Source organism: Fringilla coelebs, assembly GCF_963513975.1.
Source record: "Fringilla coelebs genome assembly, chromosome: 13".
NCBI lineage: Eukaryota > Metazoa > Chordata > Aves > Passeriformes > Fringillidae > Fringilla > Fringilla coelebs.
The window spans coordinates 15149419-15166688 of record NC_140039.1 but is presented as its reverse complement, the minus strand read 5'-3'; the positions used below and the strand labels follow the sequence as shown (position 1 = coordinate 15166688).

Sequence of the window (17270 nt, the reverse complement as noted above, 5' to 3'; positions counted from 1 at the left end):
TGTTGTCAATGCAATCACAGCCTGGCTGGCAGCAGCTGGGGGCTCACCTCAGAGGTGCTGCTGTCTAGTGAAAATGCTGGTTTTTCATTTAAGGAGCTGTCTTGGGGTGTTCTAATTTCTGTAGCTGTTCCAGAGCTGTTTTTCTTGTTCCATGGCTGCCCCAGGCCATGTTCCCACTGCCTGACCCCTACCTTCCCAAACTCTGGTTTTTGTCGTATCTATTGAAGATGTAGGAGCAGTTACAGCCTTCCTTCAGGAGTGGTGATTCAGGAGACAAGCCTCACAGCCTCTCTGCTCCTGCCTCCTCCAGGCCCTCTCCCTCCATCATTTCACTAGGCAATGCCCCGGTTCATCCTGTCTTGGCTCAGATTTCCTGCTCACTGACCATCCTCGTTGCTCTCCTTTTGTCTGTCTTCAGTGGGGCTACATTTTTTTGTTTGTGTGGTTCTCCCTTCCCAAAATGAGATGGTTTTAACCCTGCTGAGAGCACACTGGGAGCTGTCCTCACCTGGTCCCAGTGTAGACCTGCCAGACCTGCATGTGTCTACTTTGCAGCCAGTGGGGTTGGCTCATGGTCAGCTTGCCATCCTTTCCATCCTTCAGGCACTTCCCAGACAAGCAGTATGTACACAACTCTTTTCCAATATTGTTGCTGTGTTGTGTACCCACCTACCTGCGCTTTCAGGGGCTGCCATCTTCTCCATGGAGGTGAAGCAGCCAAGCTGGGCAGAGGAAGCTTTCCCTGGGTGCCTGCTTCTGGCCTGGAGAAGTTATAGAGGGCACTGGAGGTGCTGGAGCATCCCCTAGAGCAGGTGTGGCAGGCTGGGAATCAGCTCCCTACTGCTCATCCAGGAGGCAGCTCCCCAGAGCAGGGGCTGGAGGGAGCACCCTACAGGGTGGGGGGCTTGGCAAGGGTCATCAAGCTGTTGGGCAGTGTCTCACTGATCACAGTCCCCATCCAGTGTTCCAGGATCCCTCTTCCACCCAGGCAACCACAACACAGACCTTACAGGTGAGAATGCAGCAACACAAAAGACAGCAGATGTAGCGTATTGATTTTAATCAGCAATTTTACATCAACAAGCAGTTTGACTTATTGATGTTTTTGTCCCTGTGCAGGTGCTGCTCGGGAGGCTGAGTGCTGCTGTGTTTCTGAAGGTGCTGCCAGAAGCAGATTGCAACAAAAATCTGTCCACAAACCTGAGTGGCTTCCCCCCAGGAACAACAAAATAGGTAACACAGCCCTGAGCACAGAACCAGAATGGGAGGTGGCATTGGAGCTGCCGAGGTTTTGTTGCAAAACACCGAGAGCATCGATGGCATCACGTGTGTCCACCTCAGTGACAGCTCCTGGCTGGAGCAGTAAGGAGCTGTGACTACTAACTCACTCCAAGGGGGGTTTTGCTGCATTCTCTAGGATTTGGGACGTCTGTGCCCCCCCAGTCTGTCTGAGATGGGAACGAGTACTTTGCTTTTCCTGCTGCAGTGCTGGGTTAGCGAGCAATGCCATTCATCACAGTAAATCACAGGATGATGATGGCTTGGTGGAAGCCCCTGCTCCTCCAGGCTGGCAAGGCAGAAACAGATGGAAGGAAGGAAATGTCAAAGGAGCTGGCAAGAAAGCTCAGAATCTGAGGTCCTGTTCAGAATGGAGACAGTCCCCTGTCCAAAAGGGATTTTGATGGGTCACAGTTGTCTGGAGAGGAGCAATGGTGGAAAGGGATTGGGTTATTTACTGGCAGCCCCCTAACAGTTGCAGAAAATTAAGAAGGAAACAGTGAACTCCACTGTCACTGGCAGTTCCCAGCTGAGTACTGCTTGGAAATTTGAGATCTAATTAAAGCAGGCCTTGGATCTCATCATTCCTGCATGCCTGGGACAAGGAAATACTGACTCCTGCTTCTCTTCCTTGTGTGTACTCAATGCAAATAAGTGAGGAGTCTGTAAATACATCAAAAACCATACTTTATTTTATGTATAGCAATACAATTTACATATTAAATAACACTATAATAGAATGATTTGATATAGTTTAACATAACAAAAAGAAGATTCTTCAAGTTACAAAAAGCCCCCAAACAAAAACCAAAAAGGAACAAAAAAGTCTCCCTCAAAATACTCCCTCCCACCCTTTCCCCAAACCAAACACCACATTTTTATTTTTCTTCTGAATGGATCAATGAGACAAACGTATCTAGTGACTGGCTAAGTCTAAATCCTGTTGCACACACTGACAATGGAATTTAAAAAAAAATCCAACTTTCACAATCACTGCCCCAAAGAAATGACATGTGTGGAAATCTTTTTTGGAGTGTGATGATGGCATCTCACTACCTTGAAACACAGAAGGTTTGTATTCACATAACCACCACAGAACTAGGAAGGAGGTGAAACTAGAAAAAAATTAGCTTTATATGAAAATATAAAATTCTATGATTATATACCATAGATACAAAGTTCCCAGAAGATGCTTATCTAAGCAACAAAATATTTACAGTTTTAATGACATTGCTATTTTAAAAATGAAGGAAAAGAAAATAGGAGTACACATGAATGCTTCGGTCTTTAGAAACAATGGCTGCTTGCTAGTCTCAAGTGTTCTAACAAAACAAAAAAGTCACTACCCCAAATGTTGGAGAGTTGTGACATTGTATAAAATTGACTATCTCCTCTTTTGGAGACGTTTATTCTTAAAACTCAAGACATTTTTCTTGAAATTAATTATCCTCTGTAGAAAATGCTTCCCTTTGCAAATAGTTAACAAAAACACTAAAAACAGTTTAACAGCTAAGACAAAGTAGAGGCCAAATCTCTTTATTACAGTTCCTCTCTTTCCTTATTTTTGCATTCCTTCTCCTTTGATAAGTGAAGCCAATGCAGTTCACATTGTTAGAATGGCAACAAGGAGAAGAAGAGCAAAGGGTAACAGTGAATTACATCTGAAAAAAGAGAGAGAAAAAGAAAAAGAAGAAAAGCAATGCAGTAGATTAACAAATAGGCATTTTCCCTTCATATAAAAGTTCACTGGCACCATTTGAACATAAACTTCGGAACAAAAGATCTGATGTCAAAAGACATGAATTTGAGAAAGACTGCTAAATCTTCAAGACAACTACAGTTTTTTTTTAATTAAGTTGGTTTTGTTTTGCTGAGAATTAGTAGCATGTATCTTTGGTAGAATCCATATTTATACTTTTTAGCTTTTAAATAAAATACATCAGCTTTAAAAAAGATTAATGAGAAGGCAGTTGTGCTGTATCATAAAGATTCTTCTCCTAATGTTCCAATGTATCACTCTGTGTTCAAGCAATTTGAGCAGTCAGAAACTGGAAACACAAGTGAAATTTTGCAGATCTTGTAAATGACTCCACTAACCTAGAGCAGACCCACAATACAGAAACAGTCACTTACAAGGACAAGTTTAAGGGGTTTGGATTTTTCTTTTTCCCTGTTTCTAAATTAGCATTTGGAAACAGACACTGAAATACTAAGGACAAATGCTGTTTAAAATGAATGTTCTTTAGACAGTGATCCTGCAGAGGACTCAGTGGTCTGAGCGGTCCCACCGGCTCCCCCAGACCTTCCTACCAAAGCCAAGCTCACACACAGGAGGGTTTGAAGGATGATTCTGAGCCTGCCACCTATTTCAGATGTTCAGATGACACAGAAGCTTTCCAAGCATTCCCACTTGGAAAGCTTGGCTGCTCTTATGGTCTCAAGACAGTTCACGTCTTTCACATGGTCTGTGGGCACAGGACACGTGCAAGACATGGAGAAATGGGATTTTCTAAATGTAGACATGTGTGTGCTTCAGTCCTTCTGTTCCTCATTTCTCAGGGCTGGTGCTGAGGACCACACTCTGATATAGGAATTTTCTCAGGTTCTCTTAATTTGCAGATCTGCACATTGCTTGGGAACCTTTGATGCTTGAAAGACATCCTGACTGAATGGCAGGAGCTGGGTGCAGCCGAGGGGTTGGGGTCCCAAAAGCAAGAGGTGGTGATTTGCAGAGCAGATGGTGATTTGGACACTCGTGGGAGCATCAGGAGAGTTTATCAGTGCCCATCTCTGAGCAGACAGTGCCCCTTCTGCCACTCACTCAGTCCCAAGGAAAGGGTGCAAACCTGTGTAAGAGAGCAGAACTGCAGCTGCTTACAGGAGGATAGATTTGGCTCTTCTGTGTGCTTAATCCTGACCTTCACAAGCAATTTCTAGCTTCACCCCTTCAAGCCTTGTGCATCACTACCATCTCTTGGCTACCTGGCTGTCAGCATAGCACTTAACTTACAGCTGGAGCTCCCTTACAAAATAATCCATGGAGAACTCATAGAACATTATTTCCCCATGGATTAAACCCCAAACAAGTATTTCAGGTGTTGGAAAATGCCAATGCAAATGCATGGATTTCCAAAGCATCTACCAACGTTCAACCCCCGCAGCCTTCATTCACTGATGCTTAAAACTTGTGAGAAGGTAAGGGATTAAACCAAGGGTATTCAGGCAGTGTGTCACAAACCCCAGTTATCTTCCATCATGCCACTGAAATGAAAAGTAATCACCTGAAAGTACTGAACAAATCCAACCTTTTGATGCCTGCAGTAATCTTTGTGTCACTTAGTTGTCAAGGTTTGAATTTCTAACTTCTCCCTACATCTCCCCAGGAACTTAAAATGCTTCTAGATTGAACTGAACCAGCTCATGAGTCCCTTTGTGCTACCAGCTGGCATTGGCTGGGTCCAGGTTCAGGACTGGGGGCACAGGGGGGCTCAGCAGCCTCTGAGGCTCATACAGGCTGGCCAGAAAACCACTCAGCAAAACCTTCCAGCCCTTGCTGGGAGCAGCACTTGAGAACTTACTTAAACCATTCTGTTAATGGGGTGTAGTGACTGGAGGGCCATCCTAACTCCTACTGACTCCCATCTCCATGCAGTGCAAAGGGGATGCAAACTACAATCTTTTGAAACATTCTGCTCATATTTTATTTGGACTAGCTGTTGCTGGGCATGGGATTGCCTTATTGAAACCATGGGCTTATTAAATTGTTTGGTATTAGCAATGACTGGGATTTCTTGGATGAAGGGATTCAACAAACTGAGAAGTAAAAGGTGACTGTGTAAAAGGTTGCTGATGAATCCTTGAATACTTTGAATCTTTCTCATATTAAGATAAAAGGCCAAATGTTAGCACATACCAGTTTGCACAGCTCCTGTGCTCTCAGTGAGGCTGTATCAGTTTGCACCTTAAGAGGCTCTGAACCAACATATCTACTCTCAATATCCTTTTATGCAGTTTGCTTTCAGCTTCCTTGTGAGTGAAAATAAGCAGAACCTTGCCAAATGTCTGTATTTCAGCAAGATTGGACTGGCAGAAATTAATAGGTTTACATTTAAATGAAAAAAAAAAAAAGAAGTTGTAGTATTTTGACAAGTCCTGAAAAATTACAGTGCATATTTTCTGTAGTTTAGAAGAAATTAATGCCACATATAAGGGATAGTGCATTTAACTGTACACCAAGGGTCAGGATGGCTGAAATCACATGTTTTCTTCTGCAGGCAGATTCAATAACCCCTCCCTACTCAGCCAAGCTATGAAGGGCACAACTAATTTTACTTTTCAGGAGAATTAAGCATGTGCTTACTTCTTTTGTTAAACAGGGACTGACCTTCTTGAATTGCAACCAAATACAAAGGAAGAGGGAGCCAGTGAGGTTGTAAACTTAAATGCTCCAAACAATAATTACTGACATAATCTGGGGGAAACAATTCTATTGGCATGGGAGGGAAAACACAACAAACTAAGGTTTTGCTAAAGAATTAGTCTGGCAAAAAAAAAAGAGGGAGAATGTAACTTTATAGGTAGTTTTTTTATTAGTTTGCTTCACCAGTAAATATGGATCAGTACTTTATGTTTTAGCACTAAAGTATGAAAATTACACACCTGTAAAAATGGCATCTAACAGTTATGAAATTAGGAAACGCCTGTCATCATGTAACATACCATTAGGTGTGAGGTCATATTCAAGAAATAGTAAGGAAATTAGATGTGTTTAAAATATTGAATAGCTTAGTAATGTAAAATATTGCTACCTTTAATATATCTGAAAACTGGTCTGCTTGTGGGTTGTTGTAGATTTCTCACTGTATTGGCTCCGATGAAAATAAAACAAAATACTTTCCCATCACAGGGCTGGTTAAAAACCAAAATCAACATTTTCCTGAATACACGGGGAAACTTTGAAACTGTAAATTCAAAACTTATCATTGCATCCCACATATGAATTGCATCTAATTTATAATTATCTTGTATCAAATTCACATATTCCATGTGAAGCAAGTCTCAGGCCTGTAAGTATACAACACAGCAATTTGAAACAATACAGAAATCATTGTTTCAGCTCTACAAGGCTGTTGGACCTTCACTGTAGCTCATAATCACCTGCCACATTTTGTCAAGAAAGGATGAACACTGCTCATCCACTCCACTGGAATGCAGAACACTGTTACCAAAACTTTGACATGATCACTAAATAATAAATATGGTATGAAGGGGTACAGTATCTGTTGTAGAAAGAATCCATCTGGCCTAGCATTCAAGATTTAAGATTCCAGGGTCACTGTAGTTAGCAAAACTTCACTGCATTTAAACAAAACAGAAAAAGCATATGTTTGTTGTCATGGAATGTCACATCAGGGCTTGTCTTGTATTAGGATATTATAGGCAGTAACACTGATCATATAGTGCAAACTAGATAAAATTGCGTTTCACTGTGTGAAATAAACAGAGGTGCAAATGCTCAGTAGGATACCATTAAGACATAAAATGGCAAAAAATAAATATCAAAACTTTTATCAGTGTAAAAAAGTAATTGGGTTATTGTATAACCTAGAGTCTGGCAAAAAAGGCCTCAAAAAAGTTCACTCAGTCTTCAGAAGTTCTACAAATTAAGTGCCTTTTCAGGTTTCCAATTAGACAAGAGACTCCATGCTTTCTGCAGGATCAGATTCATCACTGGCCATCACAGCACCATTTTTGTCCAGTGTCATGGGACCATTTCCATTTTCCTTAGTGCTGACCAAGCTTAGCATTGCCTTATAAAGAAACTGGTACTGTTCCTGGAAAAGAAAAAACAACTTATTTCAATCCTTTGAGTGTACATAAATGAGTATTTGCCAAAACTTGAATTTGGCATTTCCAGGGAAGGTCATGGGCATTCATTACCAGAAGCAAACATATAGCAGAGAAATAAACTTAGAGCAATTACCTTTGTCCATCCAGTCTAACTTTGTCAACCCAAACTCCAATTTGGAAGTAGATTATATAATTTCTGATATACTGTTAAACACTTCAGGAGGGCCACAGCTCAGCCCCAGGTCACTCCCTGGGTGGCAGAACCTTGTACCACACTCACTGAGGCAAGAGGCTGCTCTTGCTGGACACTCAGGGAAGAGCCTCATCTCACCTGCCCTGAGCATCCCTTCACACCACAGCATGTCAGATCTAAAGAGCACAGCTCAGCTCACAGGGCTGGCAGGCAGATGGTGACAAGATGAAAGGTCCTTCTCTGCTAAGACTTGCCTGTATGATGCTTCCCTCCAAAGTATGAGAAATAAGTTTAAGTGCAAATCAGAGACTTACAGTGTGGCTTTGAGGTTAACAAAAAATTACAACTACACAAAAAAAGTTCAAATGCAAATTCTGCTTGGTAGCAGATGCTGTAGGGCTTGATAACATACACAATGCATGTTTTAGTTCATGCTTTTGGTCTCAGAGGAAAACCCTGTAAACAATCTATTTATAGTCCATTTAAAGACTTACAATGTCTGTAAATACTCCAGGCCGCATAAGATTTATCATCTTTGCCACCTGGAACACATCGACAGCATTTTCATTCTCCAGCTGCTGAGAGAGAGTGGTAAGGGCACAGAGAGTTCCTGCTGACACAGCTCCATACCTGGAAAACCACAGCAAAGTGAAGAGTTACTCAGAAACTGACACAGAGTCATGAAAGTGTTGTTATAGCCTTATTTCATTACTGTACTTCCTCTCTGTATTTACTAAATGTTTGTGTTATAGTGGCTAATTTTTTGTCATTTTAATTCGTAGAAGAAATTTGATGGTACACCAGTAATCTCAGGTATCTGCACTATTGAACACAAAGAACTGTATCAGCAGCAGAACATGAACCATTCCAAAATACCCAGCCTGCAGATTGTAACACTGAAATCAGTTCTGCCACACCACATGGGCTGAGAGCATCTGCATTACAGTGGAGTGTATTTAAATTCATTAGTGGGAGCTCAAGCAAAACATGAGTGATTAGAAAGAAATGAGACTTTGCCTCTTCCTCCATATCTGACAATTGCAGAAAACTAATACAGCTCACAAGTAATTGGGGCAGATCTCAAAATCCTGCCTAGGTCTGATTCATCAGTAAAGGCAACATCCCTGAGCCAGGCACCCAGGAGACATTACAGATTTTGAAGAGTTGAGCTGTGTTGTCATGTAATAAAATCCCAAGCAGCAGTTATCCATCAGGAGCACATTAGTCCTTGAGATATCCTTGAGATACTGGTCAGGTAGGAACCTCCCTGCAAGCCTGGGGGTGTGCTCAGGCTGTAGGTGCAGGTGTGAGGCACAGCAGGAAGGATCCAACACAACGGCTTCTGAGGAGCCTCCACTCTCCTCTGCTCTCCTGGTACTTGGGAGACTGAAATTCTGTCCTGGCTGTGCTATGGGTCTGTCTGTGACTCTGAGAAAGTCTGTGTTTAAATGTTCCCATTAGTAAATGGGGTCATCGGTGCTGACCTGCTCTCCAAGCCACTTGGAGAGCTTTTATGAAAACTGAAATAATCAGCAAATGCTGCAATACCATCTTGCACTGCAAATTTACCACTAGGATTTGTACAGCATTCCCATGGAAATCAAGACATATGCTGACTTAATTTTAGATGATTTTTGAAAACTCAAGCTCAGTTTGCCTAGAAAGGGAAACAGAACTCAGATCACAGTGGATGTGCTCTACTGGATGTAAGGGCTAGAGGAGAAGCAGCAGCACCATACAGATGGCTGTGACTCATCTACAGGGACAGTGGACAAAGTGCCCAGGGCATGTACTTGACAGGACACAACTAAATCCTTCTGAGGGGGTAACAGCATAATTTTCACTTGGGCTGGTAATTTCCAGATTCAAACAATCTGAAGAATTTTCTTGCAGAAAATTATGCAGCAGGTCTTTACGTAGTTGCCTACACTTGGGCAGTTACATTTAAAAACCTTGACAACTGTCTAAAGTTGGAATTTCTGAACTTTTAAAAATGTTAGCAAGTTCATCCCACCATGTACTTTCTAAATACCACATAAATTCAGTTATCTGCAAATTCATATATTTGGAATTAATCTGCAGTTGTAATTATTAGTAGATTATGTGATATAGTTGTTGCATGTAGCAAAGGGAAATTTTCATTTTCAGCTACATTTCCTTAGACTCCAATTAAAAGCAGAATCCACATTATGTATTAGGCATAAAGATAAAATCATTGAATATGACAAATAAACCAAAAAAGCAATGTACAGAAAGAATGACTCAGCATTGCTTGGAATGCAATTTTGATTTTCTTTTTTCATCTGGCAATGAAATGCCCAAATCAATAATGTTTCTAATTTTGTAAAACATAATCTTAAATACTGCAAGAGCAGCAAAACTTCACTTCAGACTACCCAAAGCATGAATATTAAAACCAGCCTGGAATTAATCAGTGCTGGTGAAAGGCAACAGAGCTTAAAGTCTGCATAAGCAAGGCAGGAGGAGGTGGAGGGAGAAAAACTACTTGCTGCAGCCCAGGGCACCATTTGCAGGAGTCAGTTGGGAAAAACCTGTTGCAGCAGCAACACCTGGATGTGCAGGGAGAGCTCCAGCAGCACCGGTGGACATCAGTGTCCTCCTGGGACACCAGCACAGAGTCTCTGACACTGACACACCAGAATGTGACAGTGAGGCTGTTGCAAAGATTCCCAAGACCTTCCCACTGATTCTGTTTTGTGGCAAGCTCTAACAGGCTGCAGTGCATGGGGGCTGTAGGTGGAGCAGGAGTTTGTGCTGGCTTGGTGCTCTTAGGACAACATAAGCATTGTCAGAAGTTGGGCTTCCTTGGGATTTTAAGCACAGAATGACTCCAGGAAGTGCTCTTTCCCTCTAAGGAAATCAGGTCAGACCCAGGCTCCAGCCTCACTGTAATGGTATTCTGCAGCTCCAAATGTGTGCAAGTAATAATATGCAATGCAGAACTCTTGATAACTGGGTGTTCAAGCACGGCTGGTGAGACAATGCTCACCACTGTGCTACAAAAGAGGCAAGTGTTGGGACATGCTGCACTGGAGTTCGTGGGCACCCTCCCTCCCACCTGGCACTATATTGGCCCCTTGGAATATTTTTTGGGAAGCAAAAGGAGGAAGAATAAATCTGCTATTAGACCTGGGCCTTTTGTCACAAGACATTTCTGCTGCTCATCATGAGACACAGCTGAGCCAAGCCTGTTCTGTCTTACATGGCACATGAAACCTGAGCTGTTAGACAGGAGCCTGGGCTGTTTTGAAACTTGTTTCCATCAGCCCACATTAGGCTGCTTAGAGCCTTACCTAAATCAAAGCCCTGCTGGGTTTTGAAAGAAGTTGTAGGATTTGCCTGGGGTATTTCCAGGAGCAGAAGAACATAAGATTATAAGCAACACAAAAAATATGCTAAGCAAAATGTATTTGGCCTCAGATGCCCACTGAAAACTCATTCTTGGAAGTTTATATATTCTTAATCTGTTCCCTGGACTACTAAGCCCCACCTTCTCCTGGACTATTAAACCCCACGTACTCCATGCAGAAATAGACATCAGTCCTAACAAGTGTCTTTCAGCTGACCATACAATCTGCACATAAATGGGAGAAAAGTGATGACATACTCATCGTGAACTATGGTGGGGCCATCCCTTGTTAAGGCCTCTTCCTTGATTACATTGATAAGTTCAAAGGTACTGCTTATGGGAGCGTCAGGGTTTGGCCATTTGGGACACTGAAAGTGGCGGACTTCCAGCACGTAGTCATCCTGCAATGACAAACCAGCCTGGCATTAGCTCCCCTGCACAGCCATCCACCCCAGGGACAGAGAGGAAAGAGCCTCACTGCAAACTGGAGGGAAACTTTCTTCTTCCAAACAGTTTACACAGACAGAGGACACACAGCTCCAGCATCTCTGTAACAGTGAGCACCCTAAAATAATGCAAATTTGACAAAACGTTTAATCAATAAAAGATTTTGTATTTGAATTCAGGGCTCATATCAAACCTCTCTCAGAATGCTTATGGCTCAGAAGTCAAACTAGAGCAACCAAGTCAAATTTAAATGGGCTTGCAAATGAATTTCTTGCAGCAAAGTCCAGCTGCAATCCAGAAAACAAACTAGAAGCAGGTTCATAGTTCAAAAGAATCATGCTTACATTTTTATGATTAGTTAAGACCCCCAAACAACTATAAATGCTGAATTTTGTAAGCAGAAATAAGACAATACACCTTGGTAAAATCACATGTCTTCACTTTCAAGGAAGACAGTTAATACTAGCCCTACTACCACCTCCTCTAGCTAGACGAATCTACCTGGAAGCAGAAGATGTGAGAGGGAGAAGGAGCCAATGAAAATACCTTTCCCTTGAGAGCAACATGCATTTACAAGTAAATCCTTTTCAAAAACTTTCTGAACTCTCCTTCTTCTGTATTTAAATGGCATCAATACAATTTTGGTGAAAAGCTAAGACCCACATTTGAAGGTTTACTTTACCTGGGTAGCTTCAAGGATAAAGTCATGGATGATAATTTGCTCTTCATTAGAGAGGCACAGTCTGTCTTTGCTGATAAGGGTCACAGTAAAGGCCTCACAGTTCATGGATTCCTCACGACTTGGCCAGTACACAAACTCATCTTCTGCCTGGAGAAATGAAAGAACACAGTACTGCAGCCTTTCAGACACCTTGGCGCAACTAAAAAATCCAGTGGATCAAAAAATTGCTTTGATAAATAGAGATGATCAGGAACTGACCTTAAAAAAACACTTATGCCTAAAACAAATTTACTATTACAGGAGGCAGTAAACCTGCCAGATTCTCCCTTTGTGTGTTCAGACAGGTAACATCTGCTTTTTAACTGGTGTCACAGGGAAATGGTTATCTTAGCTCACTCATACTTTTTTGTATGGTATCCCAGGCTTTAGGGCCTCCTGCCTACACAGTTTTGTTTGAAAGTCAGGTATTTGTTTAGAAAAAACTCATTGACCTTTAAAAATTAATGACTTGTTATTTTTAATTTGTGTTTATTGTGGTCTAATCTAAAACTCAAGGTCTATGGATCAAGCCTAGGTAGGAGATTGATGGATACTTATGTAGGGCTTGAATTTTTAGGAGTGAGCAGAGGAATGAAGTGGAAGAGAAAAACCCAAATATTCTTAGCCTTGAAAAAAACACTGGCTAAACTTAATGCAAATTCTCCAGCAAAACACTCAACTGAAGGGACACGGTAAAACCTCAGTGAGACTGAGAAGGCTGGAAGAAGTTCATGCTGAAGTAGCCTGACTGGCAGGATGTAAGTCAAAGCTGTTCCTTAAAGCAGCTGTCAAAGCCCTTCTTTAAAAAATAACTGTGAATTCCTAATGTGATGCAGAGAAAGGAAATTATGGTCTGTCACCACCTACATGCAAAGTCTGTTTCTTCTCCTGGCTTTAAAGGTCTATGTCCTTGCAGAATGAGCACAGAAGTTGCCCTGGCCACGTGCACAGAGCAAACCCATGTCTCTGGACATCCCACCTCTCACTCATGAGCAAACATGAACTATGAGCTGATGTCATCCAGCCATGGCCTTGTACATCCCTCTTAAACCAAGTGTATTTCTGTGGGTCTGCAGCTCTGATATGCCAGATATTGTTGAGATTTGTGCTGTCAGTGCTCATTCTGAAAATGTGACTTAAGGTTTTACATCCTTACAATTCTGCCCTAAATAAGCAGAAGTGCTGGGAAGCAGAGTAATATGGCTGAGTGCCAGGCAAAGGACCTGTCCTGCCACTGACAGGTCCTCATACAGGTACCTTCCATTATTGTCTTGTCCTTTGGCATTGCACATCCAATGCTGTCTGAATCCTGTGCTATCCCTTCTTGCCAGCCAACACATCCCACACTGACTACTGAGCCAAGGCCAGACGCTGCTGCCATCCTGGCCACCTCCTCCCTGGGAATGGTGAAGGTGAAAGCATGGTGGCTGAGCCCAGCATTCCACCCTTACCCTTTGATCACTGTGGTTCTGCAGAGCTATTTCATGTACATGTGAAGACAAGATCAGCCTCTTCATTTCCACCTGACATACTTTCATTTCATAAGCACTTTGTGATCTGATCAAATGTCTCTGAGCACTCCTTGCAGTGCTGCCCTCCCTTTCATCCCCACACACAAGCAGCATATTGACTGCTGCCTCTTTAGTAGCCCCTCATGACTGCTATTTTCCTGCTATAATGAAGGTGGTTTCTCTTCCACTTTCAGCTACAATTGTCTGTTCACCTCAGTGATGCGTGCATGAAGAAACGAACCGCTTAGTTCCTAATCCTTTTCAACACGCCCTCTTGAGATGTGCTAGTAAATCTGGAAGTAGTGATTAGCACTTCACCTGTGCCTCCTTATTCTATCTCTCTGTCTGACTCATTATTTCCACTTAAATTAACATACTTGTTTGCTTTTTACTTTCATTAAAAATGGCATGTGCAGCCTTGCACTCATAGTTTTGCATGGCCTGAGGCTTAAGCTTACAGCAATTATCCTCCTGTCCCTACCTTGCATTTCTGCTCCTCTCAAAGTCCTTACCCATAACCCCAGCCTCTCCATACCTCAATCCTTGCATCCTGCCAGGCAGCCCTCAGGAGCCTTGCAGATGCTGACAGCACTGGTGTGCTGTGCTATCTGTGAGCACTGTGGTCCCTCCAGCCCTGGATGTCCACAGGTGAGTGCAAAGGCAACGGCAAAAGAACATCCCTACGTTACTGAACTTATCTTTTTGTAACCAGTTTATGGCAAAGTTTGAGTAGGTGGCTCAAAAATTGCCTTTGCTTTCAGCCACAAAACAGCCCCGGCAGGCAATGAGTGACCCTGTGCTGTGCCCAGCTGGGCTGTGACAGTGGCACCACGCAGGGAGAGACACAGGCAACTCACCAGGCTCTGGTTGTCCGGCAGCATGACAATGATCTGTGCATTGTGGTCCCAGATCATTCTCCAGAAATCTTTAGTTGTATGTGGCAGTGGATGTTGGGTTATGATGAACTCGTTACTCCTGTAGTAGCCCTTTGGCAGCAAAACAAACACACAGTTACTTACTGCCTCCCATATTTTTAAAGCATTGATTTAATTTCTGGGGACACATAATGACCCTATTTCATTTCACACCACAATATTTACACACAGACTATATTTTCTTAACTCCATTTCAATTCTACAGAGTCCCTATTGCTTTAATTTACTTTAAATCCCAGTATCTATTTGACTGTATCTCAGAGAAATACACATTCCATCTAAATGCATCTTGTAATTAATTTTTTTAGGCAAGAATCTTTAATAAAACATGGTTAATAGCTTTACATTATGGGGAAGGTGTTAAAATCTCATCTGTTAATACACAGCCATTACATACAGAATTAAGACAATTATAGGCATCTGGTATTTAGCACCTTAGAATTGATTTTACTTTGTAATTAGGTGTTGGCTTCCTCACCATGATATAAGAGGCATTAATGTAATCTGTTCCCTTCATTCCAGGCAGTGGTGCCAAGCCCACTCTAGCACGCTCAGCTATAACATTAAGGAGAAAAAAACACAGAGAAAAAAAAGATCAAAGTCTGATCATGGCACAATGCAGAAAGTAAGAATTTCTCAGCCGTTAACAAAGCAAACAGTGTGCAGCTCCCATCTCCCACAGGAGCAGGCCAGCACTTTAACTGTGTTAAAGCACTGCCTGCTAACACAGGATATAAAAGAGAATGTTGCACAATATTCCCACAAGGACAAAGTAATTTCAGGAATCAAATTTTACTATAGCAAAGATTTTCACAGCAGGCTGAATTACCAAATAACAGTATATGCAGTGATAACAGGGGATTTCGGGTAATTCTTGTGTGTAGTGTTCCATTTGTCTCCAGCAGCACACAAACTCAGCTGATTTATTTTGTTTTCCCTACCACTCTGTAGCACAGCCATCTCTCCAGAGACAAACATCTTCCCTAATGGGGAACCTCCCAGAAGTGGGTGCTCTTCGGCAGATCCACACTTCCCTGTGTTTGGGGCTGGGCTCAACATCATCCTCAAACCCTCTGACAGCCCCCAAAAGCCAAACTGAAATCAGTGCAGCTGCATGACACAAAGGGCCAAATCAAACAGCCTATTTCTAGTGTGTTCCCATCTGTTTTTAAGATGTATTCTGATGACTTCCCTTTTTATTAACAAGCTTCATGATGGACTGTATCTGTGCCACTATTACTCTGTGCTGGCTTGGCTATCATCTGTCCTCTGTGTCCTGTCCTCTGGGTTATGTGATGGGGATGACACTGCCCATGCTTGGTATGAGGTGCAAGTTCATATTGCTTGACAGCCATGCACAGATTCCATTTTAATGACTGTGAAACTGTGTCCTCAGGCACTAAATACCCTTAAATCTGGGGTGGCTCACAGAGTGCAGTAGCTGAATTACAAACAACTGGTGCCAATCACTCTGGGAGATCTCAGCAGAGCTGGGAGCTGGTATCAAAGTAATCTCTCAGTATTCCATAGATTTATCCCCTACCTAATTATTCAAATTCTTAAGCACTTCAAATTAACATTTCACTTGGACAGTATATCTGGCCGACACTGCAACTATTTCCTTTTGTTCAGTTTCATCAGGGTAATACTGAAAGACAAGACAGCTTGGGCTGAACAAAAGATTACATTTCCCCTTCCTAGTGGCTATGTCTTTTCATGCATAACACCGGGAGGATTCGGCACAAAAAGTTATGCTAGGCAGTAATCAAACCAAAGATGTGATCTTACATGGCACAACTGATGAGTTCCTGTTCTTCTCTTTGTTGCAGTCTTTCTGAGCACTGAAGCATTCCACGTATTTTGCATTACACTGTGTAACCAGCTGAAAGAGAATAAAGTAGTAAGTCAGCCCTCAGAGCGCTCTAAATGAAGACAGGAGGTTTCTTTGCCAACTCCTGCAAAGATGCATTAGTAGAAGAATAAACTGCATTGTTAAAACTTGTTTAAAGTACTCAAGTTTCCAATGGAAATCATCCTTTTCATACAACATGTTTAATAGATAAAAAGATCTCTGCAGCTCTCAGCTTTGCAACACCCTGCATATGAGGTTCCATCAAAATGTATTTTCACAGAACAGTACGTTTCATTATTTTTGAGAATATATTTCACAGAATTTCAGATATGTTTAGTCAGAGGCAGGTCTTGAGGAAAAAGAGCTAGCAAAATAGAGCAACAAAACTTTAATTTTTTTTTTTCCCCCCCAAAATAATAGCCAGATCATTCCTGCAGAATGTCTTTTTTCTGCCATGTTCATTCTGGGCTGCCTAGAGGCACAAAGAAAGGCAGATTTGTATTTGAATACTCCCCCAGTACACAGGGAAACTCTGCCAGAGCAAAGAGAGTAAAGGTGGCTTTCACATCTCCTGCCCTCACACCTTGTTACTTACTCAGTGTCATTTCACTCTAAGATGGTTGAATGTAAATTGCTCTACTGGGGCATGAGCCCAAGTTATTTTCTGCCAGCTCTGTGGCAGCAGCAGAAACAAGATAAAGATCTCATAATTGTTGCTGGTCACATCCCAGTTTGAAATGCACTCTAAACAAGATAGCACTCAACTCATCTCTGCACTGGCATAAACCCCATTAGAAGTTATGGGGATTCTAAATAACTGTGCAATGTTGTCAGAGAAAGTAATTTCTGAAAATGGCACTTAGGGTTTTTAAACTTTGGCACGAGTCATCAGAAAACATATAATTTGTACATATAATTTAGAATTGTTTGTAAAAGTGCAACACTTTTTAAAATAACAAATCTTTGCCTCCTCCTGCATTTTCTGTGGGCGTGCGTGCTCTTGTACTTGTGCCTTTAATTTAGTAATTAAGCATCTGGAATGCCTTGAGTGATGGAGAAACACTGAGATTCCTACAAGTGAATTCAGATTCATTTCTTGAATAGCTTCGCACC

The 17270-nt window shown here is 42.0% G+C and overlaps 1 protein-coding gene across 1 annotated transcript in view; it reads right to left on the bottom strand.

The window, feature by feature from the left end:
* Positions 1-2154: 2154 nt before the first annotated feature.
* PTPRG (protein tyrosine phosphatase receptor type G) overlaps positions 2155-17270 on the bottom strand; it is a 391447-nt gene continuing 376331 nt past the window's right edge. The window contains exons 23-29 of the mRNA XM_084214136.1: positions 16094-16187; positions 14784-14860; positions 14228-14356; positions 11821-11967; positions 10950-11092; positions 7816-7951; positions 2155-7112 (exon numbers count right to left, since the gene is read on the bottom strand). Of these exons, the coding sequence (XP_084070262.1) occupies positions 6966-7112; positions 7816-7951; positions 10950-11092; positions 11821-11967; positions 14228-14356; positions 14784-14860; positions 16094-16187 (873 nt within the window). The 3' untranslated portion in view covers positions 2155-6965. The remainder of the gene's footprint in view (positions 7113-7815; positions 7952-10949; positions 11093-11820; positions 11968-14227; positions 14357-14783; positions 14861-16093; positions 16188-17270) is intronic.